Here is a 22,652-nt window from a genome sequence, read left to right on the forward strand (position 1 = left end):
CTAAGAAATCTTCTATTTTCTTTTTTCCTTTCTCTTTTTTGGCCCCTGAGCTTCCCAGCTGGGATGAAGAAATAGGACATGAGACCTCATGAAGTGGGCCTGGAACAGCAGCTGAGTCAATACTCAGATGGATCGTAGGGTGACAGATATAGAAACTGGGGGAAGGAGACTGCCCCACCCCAGGGCTATGCCTGTGGAATGGGAGGTCCCAGGGCTCTGAGGCCCCCAGATCTGCCTCTACAATTTAGTCACTATCCCACGGCTCATCAGCATCAGATGAGACCCAGGGTGAGCCAACAGGACAGGGGCTCAGGCCACACAGCCTCCTACTCTCTGCCTCTGGCCCTAGGGGAGGGGGAGGGTTGAGTTGGGAACCTGAAATCCCTTCAAATCTCAGAGAAGCCTGGGAAAGAGGAGCCTGGGCTTGTGGGTTCCCCCTGGACTCTGCCACTACCACACTCCCAGTCTGGACAGGGCCCAGTTGGTCTGAGGGAGCTGGAAGCAGGGGCAGAGGCCTGCCCTGGCATCGTGTGTGGAAGGAGGGACGGCCTAGTTCCGCCCTGGTGGTCACCACTCCCCTGCCCCTCCCCCTCCTCCTGGGTGGTCTGGTGGAAGAGCCTGTCACAGGCCCTGAGAGCCCCTCCCCGGGATAACACATGCAGCAGCCTCCTCCTGAAAACTCCAAGTGTGACTTCTCCCCCTGAGGAGGCCATCGGTGACCGAGTGCTTGATATGATGTCTTCCACCCTCGTGATGTAGACAAGCCTGAGTAGCACACCCAGCAGGACGGCAGCCATGATATGGTTAACCGCGCAGCCGCGGATGTAGATGAGTCCAGCCGCGCAGGCGCTCTGGGCCGATGGTTTTGTAATCACACATGGTGTCGATGACGTCAGAAGCAGCATCAGGTAGAAGGTAGGCCACACGCTAAGGGTCCGGGCGCCTTGCAGTCTGGTATTGGTTCCTGGTCCAGTCCTTGTAGTCTTCCCACCGCAGCACTTAAACTGCTCCTGGGCAAAGTCCATGATGTTCTTGCAGTCCAAGTCGTCGTAGTAATTCTTGATTCCTCTTCGGATGCTGTCATTCAGAAACTCGATCTTCTGGTTTCTGAACATAAGGCCACCACGCCCCATGAGCTGGAGGATGACGCAGATCCCCAGGATGTGCATGAACGCTTGGAGGAGAGAGAAGTTATCCCGGAGGGAAGCCAAGAGCCCGCGAAGGAGACGATGAACGTGGTAACCCCGAGGAGGATGACTAGGATGGCGGGCGCGAAGAGGGCACTTTCGAGGGTCTTGTATTTTGGGCGCCCTGCTTCTGCGTAGATCCCCACAGAGAGGATTAAGGCTCCTATAAACTCGTGATTATCTTTGTATTATATTCCCGGCCACCTCCCCTTCCTGAATCCTTCATCTCTGGAGCCTTAGATTTATAGCTGGAAGGAACCTCCTTATGGCTTATCCAGTCCAAGTCTCTCGTTTTATAGATGAGGAAACTTAGACCCACAAGAACGAGGAGTAGAGGATGAGCCAGAACTTGAGGCACAGGTAGGAGAAGCTTCAGCGCACCTGCTCAGGTCTCCGCGGGCCGTCTTCCTGCCCCCCTCCCCACCCAGCCGACCGGTTTTTTTTTTTTAATACGCATTTCAATGGATTGTATGATGAATACGAGCAGTTTGACTAGTAGTATGTAACAGAAATGTGGAATGCAAGAAAGTTATTGTTGTCTTGGACTACATTCAGGAAAACAATGTACAGGTATCCTCAGCCTCCCTAGATAGTTTGAGGTTTGCAATAATTTGGTTTCATCCTTAAGGCTGGTCCTGGGCCCTGGGGACCCAGAAGCCTTGCTGACTCTGAGTGATTCCATAGGAAGAGATAAATGGGCATGTCTTTCAATCTGGTAATGAGCCTATGTCTCTCTGCCTTACATTTCTTTCTCCCAGTTATGTGTCCATCTGCACCTTTCAGTGTGCATCCAACTTGTGTTCTCTCTGTTACTTGGCTGTATTACTAGCTGACTCCCCATCTGTGCTTAGCCCCACAAAGACAGGTGAGTGCCATTCTCTGGGTTGTGAGGGTGAAGACGGGCTGAATCTGGAGAAGAGAACATGGCGAAGGGCAGAACACCCTAGGTCCACAGAGGAACACCATCATGCGGAATAAATAATTATTGGAATCACCAAGTATCTGACTTGCCCAAATAGTTCTGTGTTTAAGAGGTTGTGACTCCCACCAAAACAACTTCTTCAGGTGTTTTTTTTTAATATCTTATATAATGGAATGAAGATGAAGCAGCAGAGTTCTGGAAAGGCATTCCGAATCCCTGAGCTGAGTGTATGGCTTTCATGTATCCATAAATGTGCTTCTGAGCAAGTATGAGTTTCACTGTTTACCTGAATATGTATGTGTGTGTGTGTGCATATATATATATATATATATAGTATATGCATACACACACATATATATCTCTACCTGTGTGTGCATGTGTCATATTGCTTATAAGCTATTAATAAACCCCATTAGAGGAGATGCAGATGTGATTGTGTTTCTATTCCTTGAGCCCCAGAACCAGACTAATATTACATGCACATAAATATATGCATATGTGTTGATACGTTCATACACATACACAGCCATGCCTTAAAGATCAACTTCCCAAGTATAGCATTAAGGGTATATGAGTATATGAATTTAATTATCACAGAAAAAATATAGAGGTATTAGTAAATTGCGAGGTCAGTGTAATCAGTAAAGAAGTAAAGAACACAACTAATGAAGTTTTAGGGAGTATGACAAGAGGTAAAAATGACCAGAATGAGGGACATGATAGTGTCCCCATACCCTGGTAAGGTGAGACTCCCGTGTGCAATACTGTGTTCTATTCAAGGTACCACATCATAGCAAAGATACTTTTTAAAGGTTTTTCTGGAAGTTCCCCTGTCAAGGGAGTCTGGGAACCAACATAATAAGGGTATTCAAAGTCCAAAAGAAATTATTTAATTAAATAGTGGATGTTTAGTTTTGAGAAGAGAAGAATTGGTATGTATGTGTATAGAGGGAAGTGATATTTTCAAGTATTTGAAAGGCTATTGTGTGGAAGAAGATTTATACTCAGTCTCTTTGGCTCCAGAGATAGGAAGTAGGAACAAAGGATGGAAAACCCAAATCAGCAAAATTACTTTTGATGAGAGGAAAAGCAAAACAAAACAAAGAAAGAAAGAAAAAAAACAGCTGAACTATTTGTCCTGGAATGGGAAGGTCTACTTCAATAGAGATTCAAGCAGACTGAATGACGACTTGTCAGTGGTATTGTAAGGAGGTTTATAATAACAATAGCTAACATTTATATAGAGTTTATTATGTGCCAGACATTGTGGTAAGCACTTTACAATTACTATCTCATTTCATCCCCAAAACAATCCTGAGAAATAGGTGATATTATTATCCCCATTTTACAGATGGGGAAACCAAGGCAAAGAGCGTTTAAGTGACTTGCTAGGGTCATATAGCTAATAAGTGTGTGAGGCAGGAATTCAACTCAGGTCTTGCAGATTCCAGGCTCACTTCTCAATTCACTCTACTACCTAGGTGCCTCTAAATAGGATAACTTCTAAGGTTGGCACTGCACTATATTATAGGCTCTCAAAGATGGAAGAAGCTTTATAGATTAACTTGTCCAACCTGTGCTTGAACAGGAATTTTGGTCAAGTGTGCTGGCCTACACTTCATGGAATTTTCCCTCTTTCTTTTCTTTTTTTTTTTTTGAATTGGGACATTATTTTCCTATCTTTCCCTCTGTGACATCTCTTCCATTATTCACAACATTTCAGGGGTCCAGTTATCACAACTGTCAGCTCTATAAATATTTTGGGATTTACTTAATGTGGGTCTAATGCCTTGAACTCTTTGAGGGCAGCTAGGTGATCTTTTCCCCTCTCCTCTCAAATCTGGGTTTTAACTACATGTGAGGGAATGAAAAGTGTTGGGATGTCTTGTGTTTGCCCAAACTTTGCTTAGCGTATATATACTTTCTCTTGGAATGAGAAATATATCATTGTCATGTCAATAGCATAGACATGGTTGTTTATCTCTGTGCAAGTTGGGAGGAGCCTGGAAAAGGTCTGTAGATGATTGTATACAAGCATCTCTCTGTTATTGTGCAGTTCTTGCTTTCACATATTTGTGGAACTATATGTCCAAGTATGTGCATCTACATATGTATGCAAGTATATTCTTATACGTATGTGTATCTGAGTGTGTTTCTCTTTGTGTGTGTGTGTGTGGTGTGTTTGTGTGTGTGTGTGTGTGTGTGTGAGAGAGAGAGAGAGAGAGAGAGAGAGAGAGAGAGAGAGAGAGAGAGAATGAATGCACAGTTCATTCATTCAGTAGACAGCTACTGAATTGTCAGTCATTTCACTTGTGTCTGACTCTTCATGACTCCATTTGGGGTTTTCTCTCATAGATACTGGAGTGGTTTGCCCTTTATGACTCCAGCACATTTTACACATGAGGGAACTTAGGCAAACAGGGTTAAATAACTTACCCTGGGTGACACAGCTAGTAACTGTCTGAGGTCAAATTCGAACTGAGAAGGAGTCTTCCTGACTCCAGGCCCAGCACTTTATCAGATGCTGTGGAGGAAACAATTACAGTGTTAGTCCCCACTTTGACCTTAAGACATTTCTTCCTAGATGTAGAGACATGACACAATTAATGAACACTACAAGGTAACGATTAAGTATATTTACAGTTCACAGCAGAGAACACCTGCACATTAAGTAGGAGGAGGGATCAGCAAAGAAAGCTTCTTAGAGGGAGTAAGACATAACTCAACCTTGGACAATGGATAGGATTTGAATAGGCACAGATGTGTTGTTCCTGTGGGGAATGGAAAGATACAGATTATTTGTACAAGATAAATGATTGATTGTGGTAAGGGAGAGGAAAGAGTCAAAGATGACTATGATTTCAAGCTGAGGTGACTGGGAAGATGTAGTGGTATCAATAAGAGAGGAAGCAATGTGTCATCATGGATGGAGTGCTAGAATCAGAGTAAGAATCAGTCAATCTCCCTGGAGTCAAATGGCTCTTCTGATTTCAAATGTGAGCAAATTATTCCATCTCTCTGAATCTCAGTTTCCCTGTCTGGAAAATGCGGGTGATCAACTAGAGTAACAATATTACAATTTTCTTTTGTGGGAAAAATGAAATAATGTATGTAAAGTAATTTGAAAACCTTGAAGTGTTTTATAAATGTCATTGCAGTCAAGTTAATGATCTTTCAAGGCTGGTGTGTGTTTTTAGGCCAAGGAGGTAAGAAGAATATGGAGAAAAAGAGATTATGTCTACTGTGGTATGTGAAGGTCTCTGGCTTTAAGGATAGGTATAAAGTCCTAGTAGATTCTGGAGGATTGTGAATGGATAGGAATCTGGATAGGAATGGGAGCCCAGTGTCTCGGGGGGGAAATATGGTAGTGACATTTTGTTTTGTCAGTATAGGCAAAGGAAACTCTTCTCTGAGATAGGAGGGAAGGGGGAAGAGTTAGAGCTAGAAACATTCTGAAACAGAGAAGAAGGATAATGAAAGCTTGCACTGATTGGATTTCTTGAATAAGGGCAACCAGAGATTTAGTACTAAATAGAGGAGGTCTGGATGAACCATCATCCAATACTCTGGATGAGTACTGAAAAATACTATAGGATCATAAGAAATTGAGAACCAGGGGAAAGGAGGGAGTTACTGTTTGAAGTCAGACAGGAGGAGCCTACTGCAAAGCAGCTCATCTTAGCTCTTTGACTTCAGCAATGCTTCACAGTCTGAAAACATCAATAGAATACTACTCTCCACCTAGTCAAAGACTCAGGGCATCAGAGAGCATATGCACGTTTTAGAAAAAGGAGTCTGGGAAGGACAGCCTACAAGTGCCTGACTTGGAATCCAAGCTGGGTAGAGTTTCAAGGGTAGACAAGAAAAAATGCATAACATTTTACCCAATATTTCTTGTTCTCTACTGGAATCAGAACTTGAAAGTTCCTTTCATTTCCTCTGTCTTCATTCCTCTGTGAACCCCATCAACCATCAAGTTAATATAATTCAATGCAATGTTAAATGTCAACTATGTGTCAGGCACTAGACATGCAAAGACAAAAAAAGAAGTCAATCCTATTGTTTTGAAAAATGGGAATGGGAGGCGATGCCAAGATGGTGGAGTAAAGACAGGGACTCACCTGAACTCTCCCCCAAACCCCACCAAATACCTTTAAATAATGACTCAACAAATCCTAGAGTGCCAGAATCCATAAAAGACTGAGTAAAACAGTTTTCCAGCCCAAGACAACTTAAAAGAATGGTAGGAAATGTCTGTTGCACTACAGTGATGAAGTCTTGAAAATGGATACTCTAGTGGTTGGCTGACATGGAGAGTTGATGAAAGTGTGTAGAATAAATGATAAATATAAATTGTCAAATGACCATGTCATCTGGGTTTTCACTTAGTATGTTAAAATTATGAAAAATAGAACCATAGACTCTGGAAGGTAGAAGGACTATTAAAGGTCATCAAATTTATCCTTCTAACCAGTATAGTAATTTTCCTCTATATTTCTGTAAGGTGGCCATCAAGAGTGCATTAAACACTTCCAGTAATGGGAAATACTCACATTGTGTCTGTGTTTATGCATGTTATTGTAACTGCATGAGAGGTTGCATGTGAGAGGGTGCTAGTATTATATAGATGTTTGTTTGATATCTAGGTAATGCATGTCACTGCATTATTACATAAATGTGCATATGTTTCTGAATATAGACATGTTATATACCCCAGGTGCCTCCCCCCAGCAGAATGCAAGCTTTTGAGGGATGTTTCATTGTATTGTCTGTACTGTACCTTGTACATACTGAATGCTTAATTAAATGGTGGTGGTGCTGGTTGAGTGTATCTGTGCTGGACTGTCCCAACCATATACCTCATTCTCAAGGAAAACTCAATAAGAAGTTATTCATTTGTCTTCAGATGTGATGGGATCATTATCACTGGAGGCCTTCAAATGAAGGTTGAATTACCACTCTTGGAAATGTTGTAGAAGACATTCTGTGCAGGTACAAGTTGGCCTTAATGGTCTCTGAAGATCTTTCCATCTAGGAGGTTCTCTGATTGTATTCTGTCCTCAGTCTTTCTCTCTGCAGCCTCAGCTTATCCTCTTTCCCAAAGGCTGGAGGAGAGAGAAATATAAGGGGAGGAGAACAAAGCTAAAGATGTATTCATGAGAAACTAGAGGTGGCATAGCTAAAGAACTGGCATTGAATCCTGAGATAAAGTCCCATTTCTGACATATACTGTGTGTGAACCTGGACAAGTCATTTAACTCTGAGTGCCTCCAGACTTCTTTATGACTAAGTTGCAGAGAAGGGGTCTATATGTATTCATATAGGAAGTGTCTTATATGGAATGCACTACACTGGTGAAATACAAAATCCAATTCCATTTTCAATGAAAAATTAATTTGTTTCATTTTGTTTTGCCTGACCACTTCAAAGATGTTCTTTCATATCCAGACAGGCAAAGAACACCCTCTGGTTCTTGGCAACATAGAAATAAGGAAGTAGAGAATTGGTCAGCTGCTGACCTTTGTTGCTACTACCCAAGCAATATGGGCTTCTTCCAAGGGATATGGCTACTTCTTAGCCCTTCTAAGAATGAGGTACTCAGAGGCCCAATCCTTCAGTTCAGGTCTTGACTCAACAGACAGTACTTCTCTCCTTGTCCTTAGAAGGGCTCAGGGAATCACCGCCACCAACTCCTCTTCCTCTTCTTCCTCCTCTTCTTCCTTCCTCTCTCTCTCTCTCTCTCTCTCTCTCTCTCTCTCTCTCTCTCTCTCTCTCTCTCTCTCTCTGTTTCTATGTCTGTCTCTGTCTATATCTCTCTCTCGTCCTTCCTCTCCCTCCCCTCTTCGGTTTTTCTCTCCCTCTCTTTATCCTTCTTCCTATCACTCCTCTTCTTTTCAACTCCCTCAATCAGTAGTCCAGTTTAAGCAAAATGTGATGTGCATGAAAGGAAGTAATGTGAAATTAAGCTGGAAAAGTTACTGGGAGAGTGAAATTTCTTTCTGTATAGTGAAATCATGGCAGATTAGAGCTGATCAGATCCCTAGATTCTGGTGACTTCCATACTGCAAATTAGTAGCAGAGCCAGGACTAAAATTAAATTCTCTTGATTCCTGGTTCGTGAATATTTCCATTGTACTCACAACTGGATACTCCATTAGAGTCTTTTGAAAAGGCAAATAGGTATTTGGGAAAAAGGGAAATAAGTCACTGTCATTAATTTATGCTCATATTATGAAGATTGCCACAGGTAACCATAACAATCTAGTATTCATTCTATAATTTATTTTTTCCTACCCCATCTGACCTGCGGATTATCGGGTTCTTGGGCATCTTTATACCAAAGCTTAAAGTCAAGACATTTTCAGAAACCAGGTGTCTTTAAAAAATGAAACTTACTAAGATTTCCTCATGGGGAGCTTCTGATTTAAGTTTCATAATCATTGTCAGTTGTTTATCAATAACGTGTAGTTTCAAAGGTGTTCCAATGAACATTGATCACTAGCTTTATATTCACAATCTCTTCAAAAACAGATACAGTGACAGTCCTGCCCTTCTATCTGTGCACTCAGCAAAAGAGATCACAACTCTGTTGCTGTGCCCCACCCCCTTGCAACATGTGCAGAGACTAATACTGTTTGCAAATCCTATCATCATGTGCAAAGCACCTAAAGACTGGTCCTTGGTTTATGGCCAGAGATGATATTCATACATATTGTAGCTCTCTATAGTTATAACCAGAATTTGGCAGTGTGTGAAGATTAGGAAATCTTTTACCAAAGCCTATGACTCATTTCTTGGTTTTTTTCTCTCATGCAGGGAAACATCTATAAAATACTAAGGTCTTACCTCCAAAGCTGTAAAAGTCCCAATGCTTCCTCTGAATAGCTCTGATACCCGCCTTGCTGGTTGCTTTCTCACTGGAATCCCAGGTTTGGAGCGCCTGCACATCTGGCTTTCTGTTCCCTTCTTCATCATGTACGTGGCTGCCTTGTCAGGGAATACCATCCTGATCAGTGTAATCATCTACCACAGGAACCTTCATGAACCCATGTACCTGTTCCTATCCATTCTGGCCAGTGCTCATGTCTTGCTCTCCACTTCCACCATGCCCAAGGCTCTGACCATCTTCTGTTTGGGAACCCAAGCCATCTCCTTTGATGCACGTCTCACCCAAATGTTCTGTATCCACTTTCTGTTTGTGGCTGACTCAGCCATCCTGCTGGCCATGGCATTTGACCGCTATGTGGCCATCTGCTCACCTTTACACTATAACACTATCCTTACTCCCAGCATCATCAGAAAGATAGCTGGGGCCACACTTACACGCAGCTTCTGCATTATATTCCCATCTGTCTTCCTCCTCAAAAGGTTACCTTATTGCCGGACTAATATAATTTCACATACATTCTCTGAGCACATGGGCATTGCCCGGCTGTCCTGTGCTGATATCTCTGTCAATGTCTGGTATGGTTTGGCAGCTGCCTTGCTCTCTACAGGTCTAGATATCATTCTTATCACCATCTCCTGTGTACTCATCCTACGCACCGTCTTCCATCTTCCATCACATGAAGCTCAGAGCAAAGCAGTGGGAACGTGTGGCTCTCATATTTGTGTTATACTGCTCTTTTACATGCCTGCTTTATTTTCTGTCTTTGCCCACTGCTTTGGTAGGAAAAGTATTCCCCATTATGTCCATATCCTCCTAGCCAACCTCTATGTTGTTATCCCACCCATGCTCAACCCTGTGATTTATGGTGTAAGAACCAAACAGATTTGGGAGGGGACTGTCCAGATGTTTTTACAATTGGGGAAGTGACCAAGATAGAAGCCCACAAACCTAGAATTATCTTGACAAGAGGTATCAAATTTGTGACTTTGGGAGCTAAGCTTCCTGTTAGTAAGTCCTGGTCTAGATAAAAATGTAATTATGAAATATTTAAAAAAATAAATAATACTACAACATAAATTATGTTAATTTGTGCATTTTTTTTAGTGTGCAGTTTCACTCAGAGAATTAAAGCGATATTTATTTTTAAAAATATCGCCTTTGTATAAGAACTTCCTAATTTAACCGAGGGCACAGTAGGAAACTTGCTTTTCATTCGTTGTTAAGCCTATAGAATTTTGACATCACAAGTAGAAGACTGAATGTAGTTTTAAGAGGCAGCTTCAGAGAACATCAATGCCAAGAGAATTCTCAAAACTATTAATAGCAGCTCCCACCACAATCTCCAAACAAATAACTTTTTGGCCTGCATCCAGAGTCTTTGGATTAATAATGATTTCTGCATCAATGGTGTTCTTCTCCTGCAGTCTCTTGACTGCTGCTAGTGAGATCCACATATTATTTGTGTTAAATATTTTGAAGTTTGATAAGACTTGAATTAATTCACTTGGGTTCTGGCACTTGAGTGATTTCAACCAAGTCTTGTTTATGACTTCCATGAGAAATTTGCAACATTTTCCATTGGGTAGATTCGGAAGATGGTTAAAAATAGACAGGTCTACCATGGCACTCAAATTATCTATGTTGAACATGAAAATGTAGTCCTTTCCCTCTCCTATAAGAGTATCAAGCAAACCAGAATTGTAGAAATTGGTGTACATATTACCATGACCTGGAAGACATCAAGCCTCTGTATTTTCCCCTGAGTGAGACACATCTTTTGCTACCTGTTTTGATTAAAAGTGTAGATTTTCAAATGGCAATACTGTACTTCTGAAGTATTTTTGACATCTTCGTCAGCATTAAAACAATTCATAAAAAAGAAGAGGAACATCTGTATTGTACATTTTCTTCAAGTGCTCAATTTGATGAACTGTAAAATCCAAAATGGAGTTTTCATTCTGCATACCAATCAGATTTTTGTGGCCTTTATAATTCCTGCTAGTTCCCAAACTACCATTCAGTTTTACAAACACCTGCTTATCCAGGATAGAAGATATGTCATCAAGTAAGGCTCTGAGTTTTATCTTCTTGTAATGCTGAATTGAATCCTTTGGAAACTTCTAGATTTCCCTCCAATACACAGAAAGTCTCTTTTCTGTTAGAATCCATGGAATAACTCCTGAAATGAGTCAAGGTCTTTTTTAATATGCTAAGATTAATTTTGTGGTCCAATGGAAAATATTTTCTCTAGTTGTTTCTTCACTGGTAATTCCTGCTTTAGTGAGATGACTTCTTGGAACTGGGAAATCCCACTTTGAAACATTGCTTTGGTAAGATTATCTGGACCTACCTCTCCTCCAAACTTCCCAATATCTGCCAAGACTAAATCCATCCTGCCAGCCCTTGGGACTTCCACTGCAAGGTAATTTGTGGTTTTCTAAGTAATTGTGTGGGTTCAGGGATCCTTTTCCATTTGAGTTTGACACCACTATGTCTTTGAATATCGCTTTATAAATATTATCTGTAAAATATATATATATATATACTTATGTGTGTAGGAATGACTTCCCGTACTGTATTTAGCACACTCTTCCTCTACTGGGACACAAAATGCCCTCTATTCTCCTGCAAAATAACCAGGCTAACGATGACCTGTTCTTCAGTGCACCATACCCTGCAGAATTCTTTGCAGTATAGAAGTACACAGAAAATTTGACACTGCTCAGTGTCACTATCACCTCTGGAAGTTAATTATGGCATTTGGCTTCTCTCCAGCTTCCAACAGTCACCTGTTCAGGAGACCGGATGGCCACATTCAACCTAACCAGCTACAAACCCAGCTCCTTTGCCTAGTGGGGATCCCAGATCTTCAGAAGTTCCAAATCTGGGTCGTGATTCCTTTCTGTACAATCTACCTCATGGCCATTGCAGGTAACTGTGTCCTGCTGTACCTGATTGCCGTGGAGCGCAGCCTCCATGATCCCATGTTCCTTTTCCTCTCCATGCTGGCCCAAACTGACCTGATTCTGTCATCCACCACAGTGCCCAAACTGCTCAGTAACCTCTGGTTTGGTGACAAGAAAATCACCTTCTCAGGCTGCCTCACCTAGATGTTCTTCCTCCATTTCAGCTCTGCTATGGATTCTGCCATACTACTGGCCATGGCATATGACCACTATGTGGCCATATGCTCCCCACTGAGATATACCACCATCTTGACCAACCAGGTTATCGTTAAGATTATGGTAGGAATCATCATCAGGAGCTCCTGTGTCATCTTGCCAGATGTGTTCTTGGTAAAGCGACTGCCCTTCTGCCGGACACACACCATCCCCCATACATACTGTGAACACATAGGTGTGGCCCGACTCTCCTGTGCTGACATCTCCATCAACATCTGGTATGGTTTTGCTGTGCCCCTCATGACTGTAGTGTCTGACCTTGTCCTTATTGTTGTCTCTTACACCATTATACTGAGTGCTGTATTCCGCCTTCCTTCTCATGGTGCCCGCCAGAAGGCTCTTGGAACCTGTGGCTCACACATCTGTGTCATCCTCATGTTCTATATTCCACTCTTCTTCTCCGTCCTTATCCATTGTTTTGGACACAAAGCTCTACGTCATTTCCTCATCCTATTTGCAAACTTTTATGTCACTATTCCTCCTGCTCTGAACCCTATTGTTTATGGAGTGAAGATAAAACAAATTCGTCATAAGATTCTCCTCTTCTTTTCTCCAGAAGGGATACGGTGACATCTGACTATTGCAAGGCGAACTGGGAAGAGGTGAGGGGAATCCTTAAAAGAAAATTCACTTTGTAACATTTTCCATATAAACATAAGTTGTTTCCTATTTCAATAAAATTTGAGGTTCTAACCCTGGTACAAGGAATGAGCACAATAGAGATAGGAAAAAATAACCAGGAAATCAGAAAACATGATTTATTCTCAAGGAGAAGACCAAGATTACTTGTAACCTGGAGAGAGAGAGACCCCATTTGTGCTTGAGCAGTGTGTTTGTGAACTTGTGGCTTGCTGAAATCAAAAGAAGTGATTAGGATAGCCTGTCTCTTTTCAGTACCATTTAGAAATAAGTGTTTTCCAAACAGGTGATTTGGGGATAAATCAGCAGCCAGAGCAGAAAAATGAAGGACAGCCCAGGCACAACATTACCTATTTGGTGATTTCAAATTTATTTGAATGAAATGTGAGGCTATAGTCAGTTGGTCTTTAGCTTCAGAGATCAAGAAACTAGTTACTAAAATAGGACTCTAGACACTTTCCAGTTGGAGTTTTCTTCACCCAGACTTCATCCAAGAGTCTCTGCCTGGAGGCCCCTACTAATTCTGTCACTGCAAATCCCAAAAGTTGAGATGTAGGTCCATAAATAGAGCAGTAGCTCAAAAATTTTAAAAAAAACCATAACTTTTGGTAATCCCATTTACGTATGAAAATTACATTTCCCTTCATGGGCTATGGCATCTTTGGATCATAACTGGATCATGGTTTAGAGCTGGAAGGGAGCAAGCTTCATAAATTCCAACCCACTTATTTTACAGATAAGGACACTGAAGTCCAGAGAAGTTGAATATCTTGTCAGGGTTATGCATCTTCTAAGTATCTAACTGAAAACTGGGTCAGACTTAATATGTACTAAGATAAGTTGTCTATTAGGTGCAATGTTACTCTGTTGACTAATGTTGAGCTTTCAGTGAACTGATACCCAGGATTTGGAATAGTGAACCTTGGTTTTAGTGTCAAAGGACTTGGGTTCAAATCCTGCCTTTGTCACTTATAATATGTATGACACTGAGTGAGGCACTTAACCTAATTGGGCCTCGGTTTCCTGTAAGTGTATCTATAAAATAAGGGGTTGGACTAGAAGGCTTCCATGACCTTTCTGTGTCTGTGATCCTAAGAACTAATCAAAAATATCAGCTACTCTTGTGGCTGCTCCTTTATGAAAACCTCTAGTTTTTTGTTTTTTTCCAGGAATGCTATCCATCTCCCAACCATCAATAAACATGCTTATGTTAAGCACCAGCCATAAGCTGGGTACCATTCTAAGTACTGGAAATATAAAGAATAGCAAAAGACAGTCCCTGGTGTCAGTTTAAGGTGTTTCTCCATCCCTCTTATGTTTCTCCTTTCTTTTGGTACCTAGTTTGAGTCTATCAACCACTAGGACAGAGCAGTAAGAAAATACAGAGAAAAAGGGAAGGAAGTTTGATGACAGCTATGACAGAGGTGAGAATAGAGGAAGAATGAATGGAGAAGAAGAGACAAAAATGGTCTGAGCAGTGTCCTGGAAGGGGACCTCAAAGGGAAAAGTGGAAAGGGCAGGGGCAAAGGTTGTACTGAGTATTCTAGAACTCTCTTTAAGTCCTAAAAGGATCAGAAAAGATGAATAATGGAGAAAAGGGGCTATGGGTCTGTGATCTTTAGGCAGGGCCATCCTTCTCTTGGAGGAATATGTACTATCTGTCCATTTGTCTTTGGGCTTCACACAATCTGTCAAAGCCCAGTGGCATATGGATTAAAGATTGCACACTGTGCTGAGCACTGAGAGGTGGGAAAAGTGAAAGCACCCAGAAGAACCTGGGATCTTGTCCCTGGGGAAGAAAAGATGCAGGCATATATGGTAACTTAAGGCCAGGAACTTGATCAGGATGCATATAGCCAAATGCTGAATGGACAATTAGGAGGGATCTTGAAAGAAGAAACAGAATCTAGAAAAGCTTCCTGAAGAAGGAACACCTGGGTCAGTTTTAATTACTGAAGAGAGGTATGTGGTTTAGCAGAAAAAGTTTGACAGAGAGGGTGGCATAGACAGAGTACAGTCTCTATGAAGAAGAGGACATACAATATATGACATATGGTGAATGCAAGATCTTAGGATTTTGAGCTGGAAGGGACCTTATAGAACATATAATACCAATCCTTCATTTAATAGATGACAGAATTGAGGGCCAGAGTGGTCAGTGTCTTGACCAGGGTCACACAGTTTGTGAAAGGCAGAGGAAAGATTCTAATCTAGGACTTGTGACATAAGTAAAGAATAAGATGCCTGACTGAAATGAGTGATTCAGCTGACTGTACTTCAGGAGGGAAGGTTCAGGGGAAATGAAGGGGAAAGGGATTGTAACATTGAGAGAAGAAGTAAAGGAGAGCATACCAACATGAGAAATTAATGAGGAAGATCCCAGAATAATGACTCAGTATGGGGCTGGGGTAGGGGCTAATGGTATAGAGGCTTCTGAGGTGATGAGTTTGGGAATGGAAAAATAGGTGAGGAGCGACAGGTAAACAGAGGGAAAGGGAAATGGTTCATTAGAGTATATAGGTCATTGGAATACACGTGAAAGATCAGTGAATTGGAGGTCTCTATCTCCCCTGCCCCTCCCGCCCCACTGTCTCTGGATTGAGAGCTCCTGAAGCAGCCGCTGTCACCCCAGAGCTGCTCTAGGGCTGGGGCTGTACCATACTTCTCTCTCACTCAGGTCTGACAGACTTTTCCTACTGACCTTCTAAGTTGTCTTTGGTGTTTCTGGGTTGAGAAGCCTGGAAACCGCCACAGCTGCCTTTGATTCAATCCCTTGAGGCCTGCTCCAGGTTCAACTGGGGCCCCATCTTTGCCTGCATGGCCCACACTGAACTGTGCTTCTCTCCCAACCGTGCAACAGACCTTTCCCATCAACCATCCAGATTGTCTTGGGCTGGAAATTTGTTTCACTTTGTGTTTTGTGGGTTCTGCTGCTCTAGAATTTGTTTAAAGTCACTTTTACAGGTATTTGGAGTGATTTGGGGGAGAACTCTAGCAAGTCACTGCTTTTACTCCGCCATCTTGGCTCACTTCCAATTACTAACATTCTTGTTAAGCCTGGACACTCCCAGATCCATAGGCCTTTTAATCTATTGAGGAATAAAAATCCTGTCTCCCAGAAGCGGATTGAGGCACAGTAGAGTAACACCTTACTGCTGCTCAAATTAATAGGGAAAGTAGGAATCAGGAAAGGAAGGCATGGTAGTATGGGGTTGTCCTGAACTTGGTATTAGAACACCTTATTGTGTGTATACATACATGTACACCTGAAATGTGTATCTATGTGTGTGTGTATGTATGCATGTATGTGTATTTATAGATGCATGCATACATACATAGGACTGTTTGATTTTACCACTTCTGTTGCCTAAGCTACCTCTCTCCTGTGTGTAGTACAGTCCACCCAGTGTTAAGACTTCCCCAAAAAACAAGAGTGTGATAAACTGGACACTTAGGCAGAATTTCAAGAGGAAGAAAAAATTCTAGTGCAATTGCCTCCCTAACCTAAATTTTACTGTATCCCTGAACCATTACCTTACTGGCTCATCCCCATGGAATTACCCAGCCACCAAAATGTTAGGTGGGATCAACATTATACTGGTGGGGACTGAGCTACACCTTAGCTGGGTATAGAGCATTGTACCGTAGACGCTGCACAATTGTCCTCTTTAACTTTAGAATAAAACTAAGTCACTAAGTTTATCTAAAAAAAGTTTTCTGTGAGTTTATCTCATCTCTGTTGAGTACAGGGTTGAGAACAGGATGATTACTCGAATTTCAAAACACTCAAAAATTGGCTCAGCACAATTTGACTGAGGTCAGAGTATTGACCTGCAATCATGGGTTACCTTTGGGAAGGGGAGGTGGTTACCTATATAATTTGATTACAAGGTTAAGTCTGTATTCATCCTACCGTATTTCCCAAATTGGCTGGATTGCCAGAAGTACTAAACTGAAATTGAACTAAGGAAAGCAGTACAAGAATAATGTGTTTCTATTTAATGTTCTGTTTCTCTTTTTAGGGAACACTCCCCTTTTGTGATATTTGTACTGAGACAGCAAGTATCCACTAAATACTTTGTTTCATAGTCCTGATTTCCCCAGACGCACTCAAAGGTTCTGGATTATTCTCCCTCCTCCTCTCACTTATTAAACCTGCGGTATATGTGTGTGTGTACAGGCACAGAAATTGAAATAGTCACTTACTATTCAACAGACGTTTGCCACGTTCAAGATACCGTGCTAGATGCAGGGCCATATGAAGCTGTCTTCCCTCAAGTAAACTATAATCTAGTATAAGGATAAAAACATTTCTTAAGTAACTATAATATAAATTAGAGTGAGGGACGATGCCTGTGTTTTCACTGGTATAGGGAAATCCCAGGAGAGAAAACAAAACTCCCTCTGCAAATACTAGGACAATCCTTTCTCTACAACTCATAGTCTTACAGAGTGGTCCACAGCAGAAATATCAAACACTCAACCGACTGGCATTGCAGCAGGCAACATTCCAGCATGCAAGTGAATCAGATTAAAATATTATTGGGAAGTATTTAACAAAATAAATAAAAATACAACAGGACAGAGATAATGTTAATATGTAGTTTTCTAAGTCAATATGCAGCCCATATATATGGTTTAGTAGCCATTTTCTATTCGAGTTTGACACCATTTGAGGTCTAGAGCACCAAGAGCACCAATGATTTGCTCAGGGTCACATGGCTAATAAGTGTCAGGGCGTAGAACTTGAATCCAGGACTTGCTTTTTGAGACTGGTTCCCTATCCAATATGCAATACTTACTGCATCTTAAACGTTAGAAAGGAATGAATACAGAACAGAATGGTCCAGGACATTAAGAAAGCTAGGGTTTCCTCTCGCTGGAGGCATCATAGGAAGCTTCATAGAGAAAATGCCACCAGAGCTAGACATTGAAGGAAAGGTAGGATTTCATTAGGCCCTACTATAAAGAACCAAAGGGATAGAGGAGGATTGTGTGTATTTCAGGCGTGGAAAACAGCCCACATAAATGCCTGGAAGTGAAAGAAGGCATTTGAAGATCAGACAATAATTTGCAGATAAAATCTGGACTTTAATTAGAATATGGAGTGTGTGAACTGAGAAAGTGTGGAATAAATAAGGCTGAAAAGCTGAACACAGACTCTCGGGGGTCATGAATGCCAAATTAATGAGGTTTCATTATATACTGTAGAAGAGGAGAAGCCACGAATGCTTTTCACCTGAGATGCCACTCCTAATCTAAGGAGCCACAGATTGATAGCCTTAGACAATGTCATAGTCTTACTCTCATAGTCCAGTCCACTGAAGGCAGAGTCCCTCAGGAATGTAGCAATCCTTGGCCTCCACAGACTCTAGAATCATCCTCTGCACAGAATACAATATCTGTTCTCAGATAGGCAAAGGGTGAAACTGGCTGATTTTCATCATATCCTGGAGGATGGTATAGCAATGAGTACTCAGGGATTTGTAGGCTTGGAGCTTTCCCTCCTGGGATTCCAAGGAGAAGAATAAAAAGTCCTATCGTCTTTCTTATAAGGGCATTCATTCAGCCTCTAGCTGAGTTCCCTGTCAAAGACAGATTTTTCCTTCCTTGGAGCCTGAGCTTGGTGAGCTAAACCAAGGTGGTGAGCATAGTGATGGTGGTGGCAGCTGGGGGACTGTGATGGGAGGTGGATTTGTTCTATATGTTCAGAAATACCATTAAACTACCTTACTTCAGACTTGCATGGGATACAACCCCACTCGGAGACAAGGAAGTGCACAAGACCACTTTGGATAAATAGGGGGTTCTTGTATTGTGAAACAAGCAGGGAGCAGATATGTAGAATGTGATGTGTGTAGGTGTGTGTATACACATACACACAAAATATGTATTTAAGTATATAATATATATACACACACATAAATACATATGTGTGTATGAATATGTGCCTGTTTATATATAAGAGGGACTCAGTGCCAAGGAAAATATTGCAGTGGGGCCTGGGTCTAGGTGTTAGCATCACAAGCCTTTTTTTGATCATTTCTTGCCCATGCACATTTGTGGCTTTCAATAATGCCTCTTCATTTTTCTTACTGCATAACTCAACAGTAAGTGAAACATAGGAGCTTGCAGAGAGTAAAAAATGTAGGCTCGGGGCAGCTAGGTGGTGCAGTAAGCTCTGGCCCTGAAGTCAGGAGGACCTGAGTTCAAATCTGGCCTCAGACACTTACTAGCTCTGTGACCCTGGGCAAGTCACTTAACCCCAATTGCAAGAAAAAAAAAAGTAGGCTCAAATTCTTTTGAATGGGGTGTGTGCTCCTCAGAATAGAAACATTCTGTGTTTTCTCCCGATTTTCTTCCTAGACCAATTATACTTTTGCTGAATGTACTGTCTACAGCAAACTATTGGCCCAGTGTCTTTAGGGTATACTATATAGTGATTTCAATGCCTCTAAAACTTTTCTGAGTAAGTTGGCTGGCAGTCATGAAAGTCATCTGCAAATCTGGAGTTTTTACTACACTCTCTGCTAAACACTTAGAAAATAAATTTAAATAAAATTAGGTTCGGCACTTCATGTAAAGGATTGTTAACTTTCTATCTAGAGAAGCATTCATTTATGCAGTTGGTTCTAATATTTGTTATCATAATACTCAAGCATACTTTCAAGGCGAATGTGAATGCATACTTATCCATTTAAATAAGTCTCAATAATTTTTCAAACCAGAAGGGAAAATCAGAGCAGAAGTGAGCTGGAGCCAGCTCCAATCACGTTTCAAGAGTCAACTGAAATTTTCATTGTGAACATTGACACTTCAGAAGTTGGTACAAAGTAGTGCTTAATTTATTTGTTCATTCATTATCCTTCTCAAAATGTTTATAATGCAGATTAAACTGAAAAGTGGGAGTGTGTGCACTTTTTTTCCCCAGAGAGTCCAGTTTATCAATATTTGCTAGCACACCCTTGTATTGCTCCAGGTAATACTGCTTGAGCTCAACAGTAGTATACAGTAGAAAGCTAAGGGAATTAAGGCTAATAATGCCTGTGATATTTTCATAATAACTGGTACTTGTATAGTGCTTTATGGTTTACAATGTCTTTTATATCCATTATCTCAATTAAGCCTCATGTCACCCCAGGACCAGAGAAAGATTCCTGAAGAGGACATCATTTGGATTGGACTTTAAAGGATGAGTCTCATTTTATCGTATAAAGAGGGACAGAGGTGTGTATCGCTCCATGTAGTATTGTTTGAGCTCAGCAGTAGTATACAATTGAAGGCTAAAGGAATGGAGGCTACCAGTGCCTATAATCATAATCATAATAACTGGCGCTTACATAACACTTTAAGGTTACAATGTGTTTTATATCCAGTATCTCTTTTAAGCCTCACATCACGCCAGTATTAGAGATAGATTCCTGAAGAAGATATCATTTAGCTTGGACTTTAAAGGATGAGTCTCAATTCAATAGATAAAGAGGCAGGGATAGAAAATGTTCTGCTCAGAGTTAAAAGCAAAGTTACAGAGGTATAAGAATGGCATTGTTAACCATGGGGATGTGGAGTCAGAAGACCTGGGTTCAAATCCTATCTCCAGTGCTTATTATCTAAGGGACTTTGGCTAAATCAGTTAATTCCTGGGGCCTCAATTTCTCCATCTGTAAAGTGGGGAGAGTTGGACTAGATGGCCTCTGAGCCATCCAGCTCTAGATTTATGACCCTTTGAGTGTGTGGGGGAAAGAGAGTAAGTAGTACACCCCAGCTAGTGCATATACTATATAGAGAGAAGGAGGCCCTCATATTGTTATATGGGAGTATGAGATAAGATCAAAAGTTACCTCCAGGTTGTAGAGGGTTAGCATATTCATATGATGAAGTCAGTTTGAAGTTTCAAGAAACATAATGTCTGAATCAATAAATCTAATCAATTTTGATGTTTTCTTCTTCTCTGACCATTCAAGAGAATATCAGAGAAGATATTAACATTCATTGATAGGAGAAGTCTGTAACCAGCAGTTCCCAATACCACTTATGTTTCTATCCTCAAATAAATCATACTATTCTAAGATAATAGGCTGTTTGCTGTAATATTCAGTACTCTACCCATCAGGATACATTACAAGAATTTATAGCTTATGCTAAGGTTAAAGATCACCCTAGGTAGTACTGCTAAGGATGTTAAGTGTTTGATCATCTGCCATTTTGGGCAAAGAGTGCTGACCAGGTCACAAGACCTGCTTTCTCAAATTTGTTGGTTTTGTCACGACAGGCCAATTACTTAATCTCTCTGAATCCAAGTCCCTTACATATAAAATGGATTATAACACTTTGTATTACCTGCCTCACAGAGTTGCTTTAATTAAAGAAATTTCTAAATTATAATGTGTATGAATAGCACATTTTATACACATATATCTGTGTGTACCTAAACTTTTAGGTGAATAGCATTCTTATATTCATTTTATCAAGGTATGCATATTGTGTGAATAGCATTTATATACGTTATATATGATGTATGTATAGATATATATATATATAATTTAGTCTGTGAATATCATTATATAATATACAAATATGTATGTATATGTACATATTTGTATGCATGTGGGAATGACTCCCCTTATTCAATTTAGCACTCTTCCCTTGTTGGGACACAAAATGTCCTCTGTCTATACTATTCCTCCTGCAAAGTGCCCAGGTTAACACTGAGCTGTTAGTTCTTCGGTATACCACCCTGCAGAATTCTTGGCACTATGGAAGAGCCCTCCAAGCACACAGAAAATGACATTGGCGCATTCCTTAGTGCCACCATCAACTCTGGCAGTTAATTATGGCATTTGGCTTCTCTCCAGGGCCCAAGAATCACCTGTTCAGGAGTCCTGATGGCCACATTCAACCTAAGCAGCTACAACCCCAGCTCCTTTACTCTAGTGGGGATCCCAGGGCTTGAGAAGTTCCACATCTGGATCGCGATTCCTTTCTGTGTTATCTACCTTATGGCCATTGCTGGTAACTGTGTCCTGCTATACCTGATTGCCGTGGAGCGCAGCCTCCATGAACCCATGTTCCTTTTCCTCTCCATGCTGGCCCAAACTGACCTGATTCTGTCATCTACCATAGTGCCCAAACTGCTCAGTAACCTCTGGTTTGGTGACAAGAAAATCACCTTCTCAGGCTGCCTCACCCAGATGTTCTTCCTCCATTTCAGCTCTGCTATGGATTCTGCCATACTACTGGCCATGGCATATGACCGCTATGTGGCCATATGCTCCCCACTGAGATATACCACCATCTTGACCAACCAGGTCATCATTAAGATTATGGCGGGAATCATCATCAGGAGCTTCTGTGTCATCTTTCCAGTTGTTTTCTTGCTAAAGCGACTGCCCTTCTGCCGGACACACATCATCCCTCATACATACTGTGAACACATAGGTGTGTCCCGACTCTCCTGTGCTGACATCTCCATCAACATCTGGTATGGTTTTGCTGTGCCCCTCATGACTGTAGTGTCTGACCTTGTCCTTATTGCTATCTCTTACACCATTATATTGAATGCTGTATTCCGCCTTTCTTCTCCTGGTGCCCGCCAAAAGGCTCTTGGAACCTGTGGGTCTCACATCTGTGTCATCCTCATGTTTTATACTCCAGCCTTCTTCTCCATTCTTGCCCATCGTTTTGGATACAATGTTCCACGTCATGTCCTCATCCTATTTGCCAATTTTTATGTTGCCATTCCTCCAGCTCTCAACCCCATTGTCTATGGAGTGAAGACCAAGCAAATTCGTGATAAGATTCTCCTCCTCTTTTCTCCAGAAGGGATACGGTGA

General features: G+C 41.4%; 2 protein-coding genes and 3 pseudogenes across 2 annotated transcripts; 3 read left to right on the forward strand and 2 right to left on the reverse strand.

The window, feature by feature from the left end:
- Positions 1-386: 386 nt before the first annotated feature.
- Positions 387-8,439, reverse strand: LOC110200562 (tetraspanin-15-like; annotated as a pseudogene).
- Positions 8,440-8,977: 538 nt separating this feature from the next.
- On the forward strand, positions 8,978-9,931 carry LOC110200503 (olfactory receptor 52B6-like). Its single transcript, XM_078146211.1, has one exon. It carries the CDS (start codon positions 8,978-8,980, stop codon positions 9,923-9,925), a length of 948 nt encoding a protein of 315 aa, XP_078002337.1. The 3' UTR covers positions 9,926-9,931.
- Positions 9,932-10,115: 184 nt separating this feature from the next.
- Positions 10,116-11,390, reverse strand: LOC110200560 (UTP--glucose-1-phosphate uridylyltransferase pseudogene; annotated as a pseudogene).
- A 413-nt stretch (positions 11,391-11,803) lies between these two features.
- On the forward strand, positions 11,804-12,750 carry LOC110200502 (olfactory receptor 52H1-like; annotated as a pseudogene).
- An 8,808-nt stretch (positions 12,751-21,558) lies between these two features.
- On the forward strand, positions 21,559-22,652 carry LOC110200514 (olfactory receptor 52H1-like). The gene has a single exon (XM_020975893.2). It carries the CDS (start codon positions 21,705-21,707, stop codon positions 22,650-22,652), a length of 948 nt encoding a protein of 315 aa, XP_020831552.1. The 5' UTR covers positions 21,559-21,704.

Source organism: Phascolarctos cinereus, unplaced genomic scaffold, assembly GCF_003287225.1.
Source record: "Phascolarctos cinereus isolate Bilbo 61053 unplaced genomic scaffold, phaCin_HiC Scaffold_726;HRSCAF=1367, whole genome shotgun sequence".
Classification (NCBI taxonomy): Eukaryota; Metazoa; Chordata; class Mammalia; order Diprotodontia; family Phascolarctidae; genus Phascolarctos; species Phascolarctos cinereus.

Bases quoted from the DNA above. Each gene is read 5' to 3' on its own strand.
- LOC110200514 (XM_020975893.2), top strand. From the start codon at position 21,705: ATGGCCACATTCAACCTAAGCAGCTACAACCCCAGCTCCTTTACTCTA.
- LOC110200503 (XM_078146211.1), top strand. From the start codon at position 8,978: ATGCTTCCTCTGAATAGCTCTGATACCCGCCTTGCTGGTTGCTTTCTC.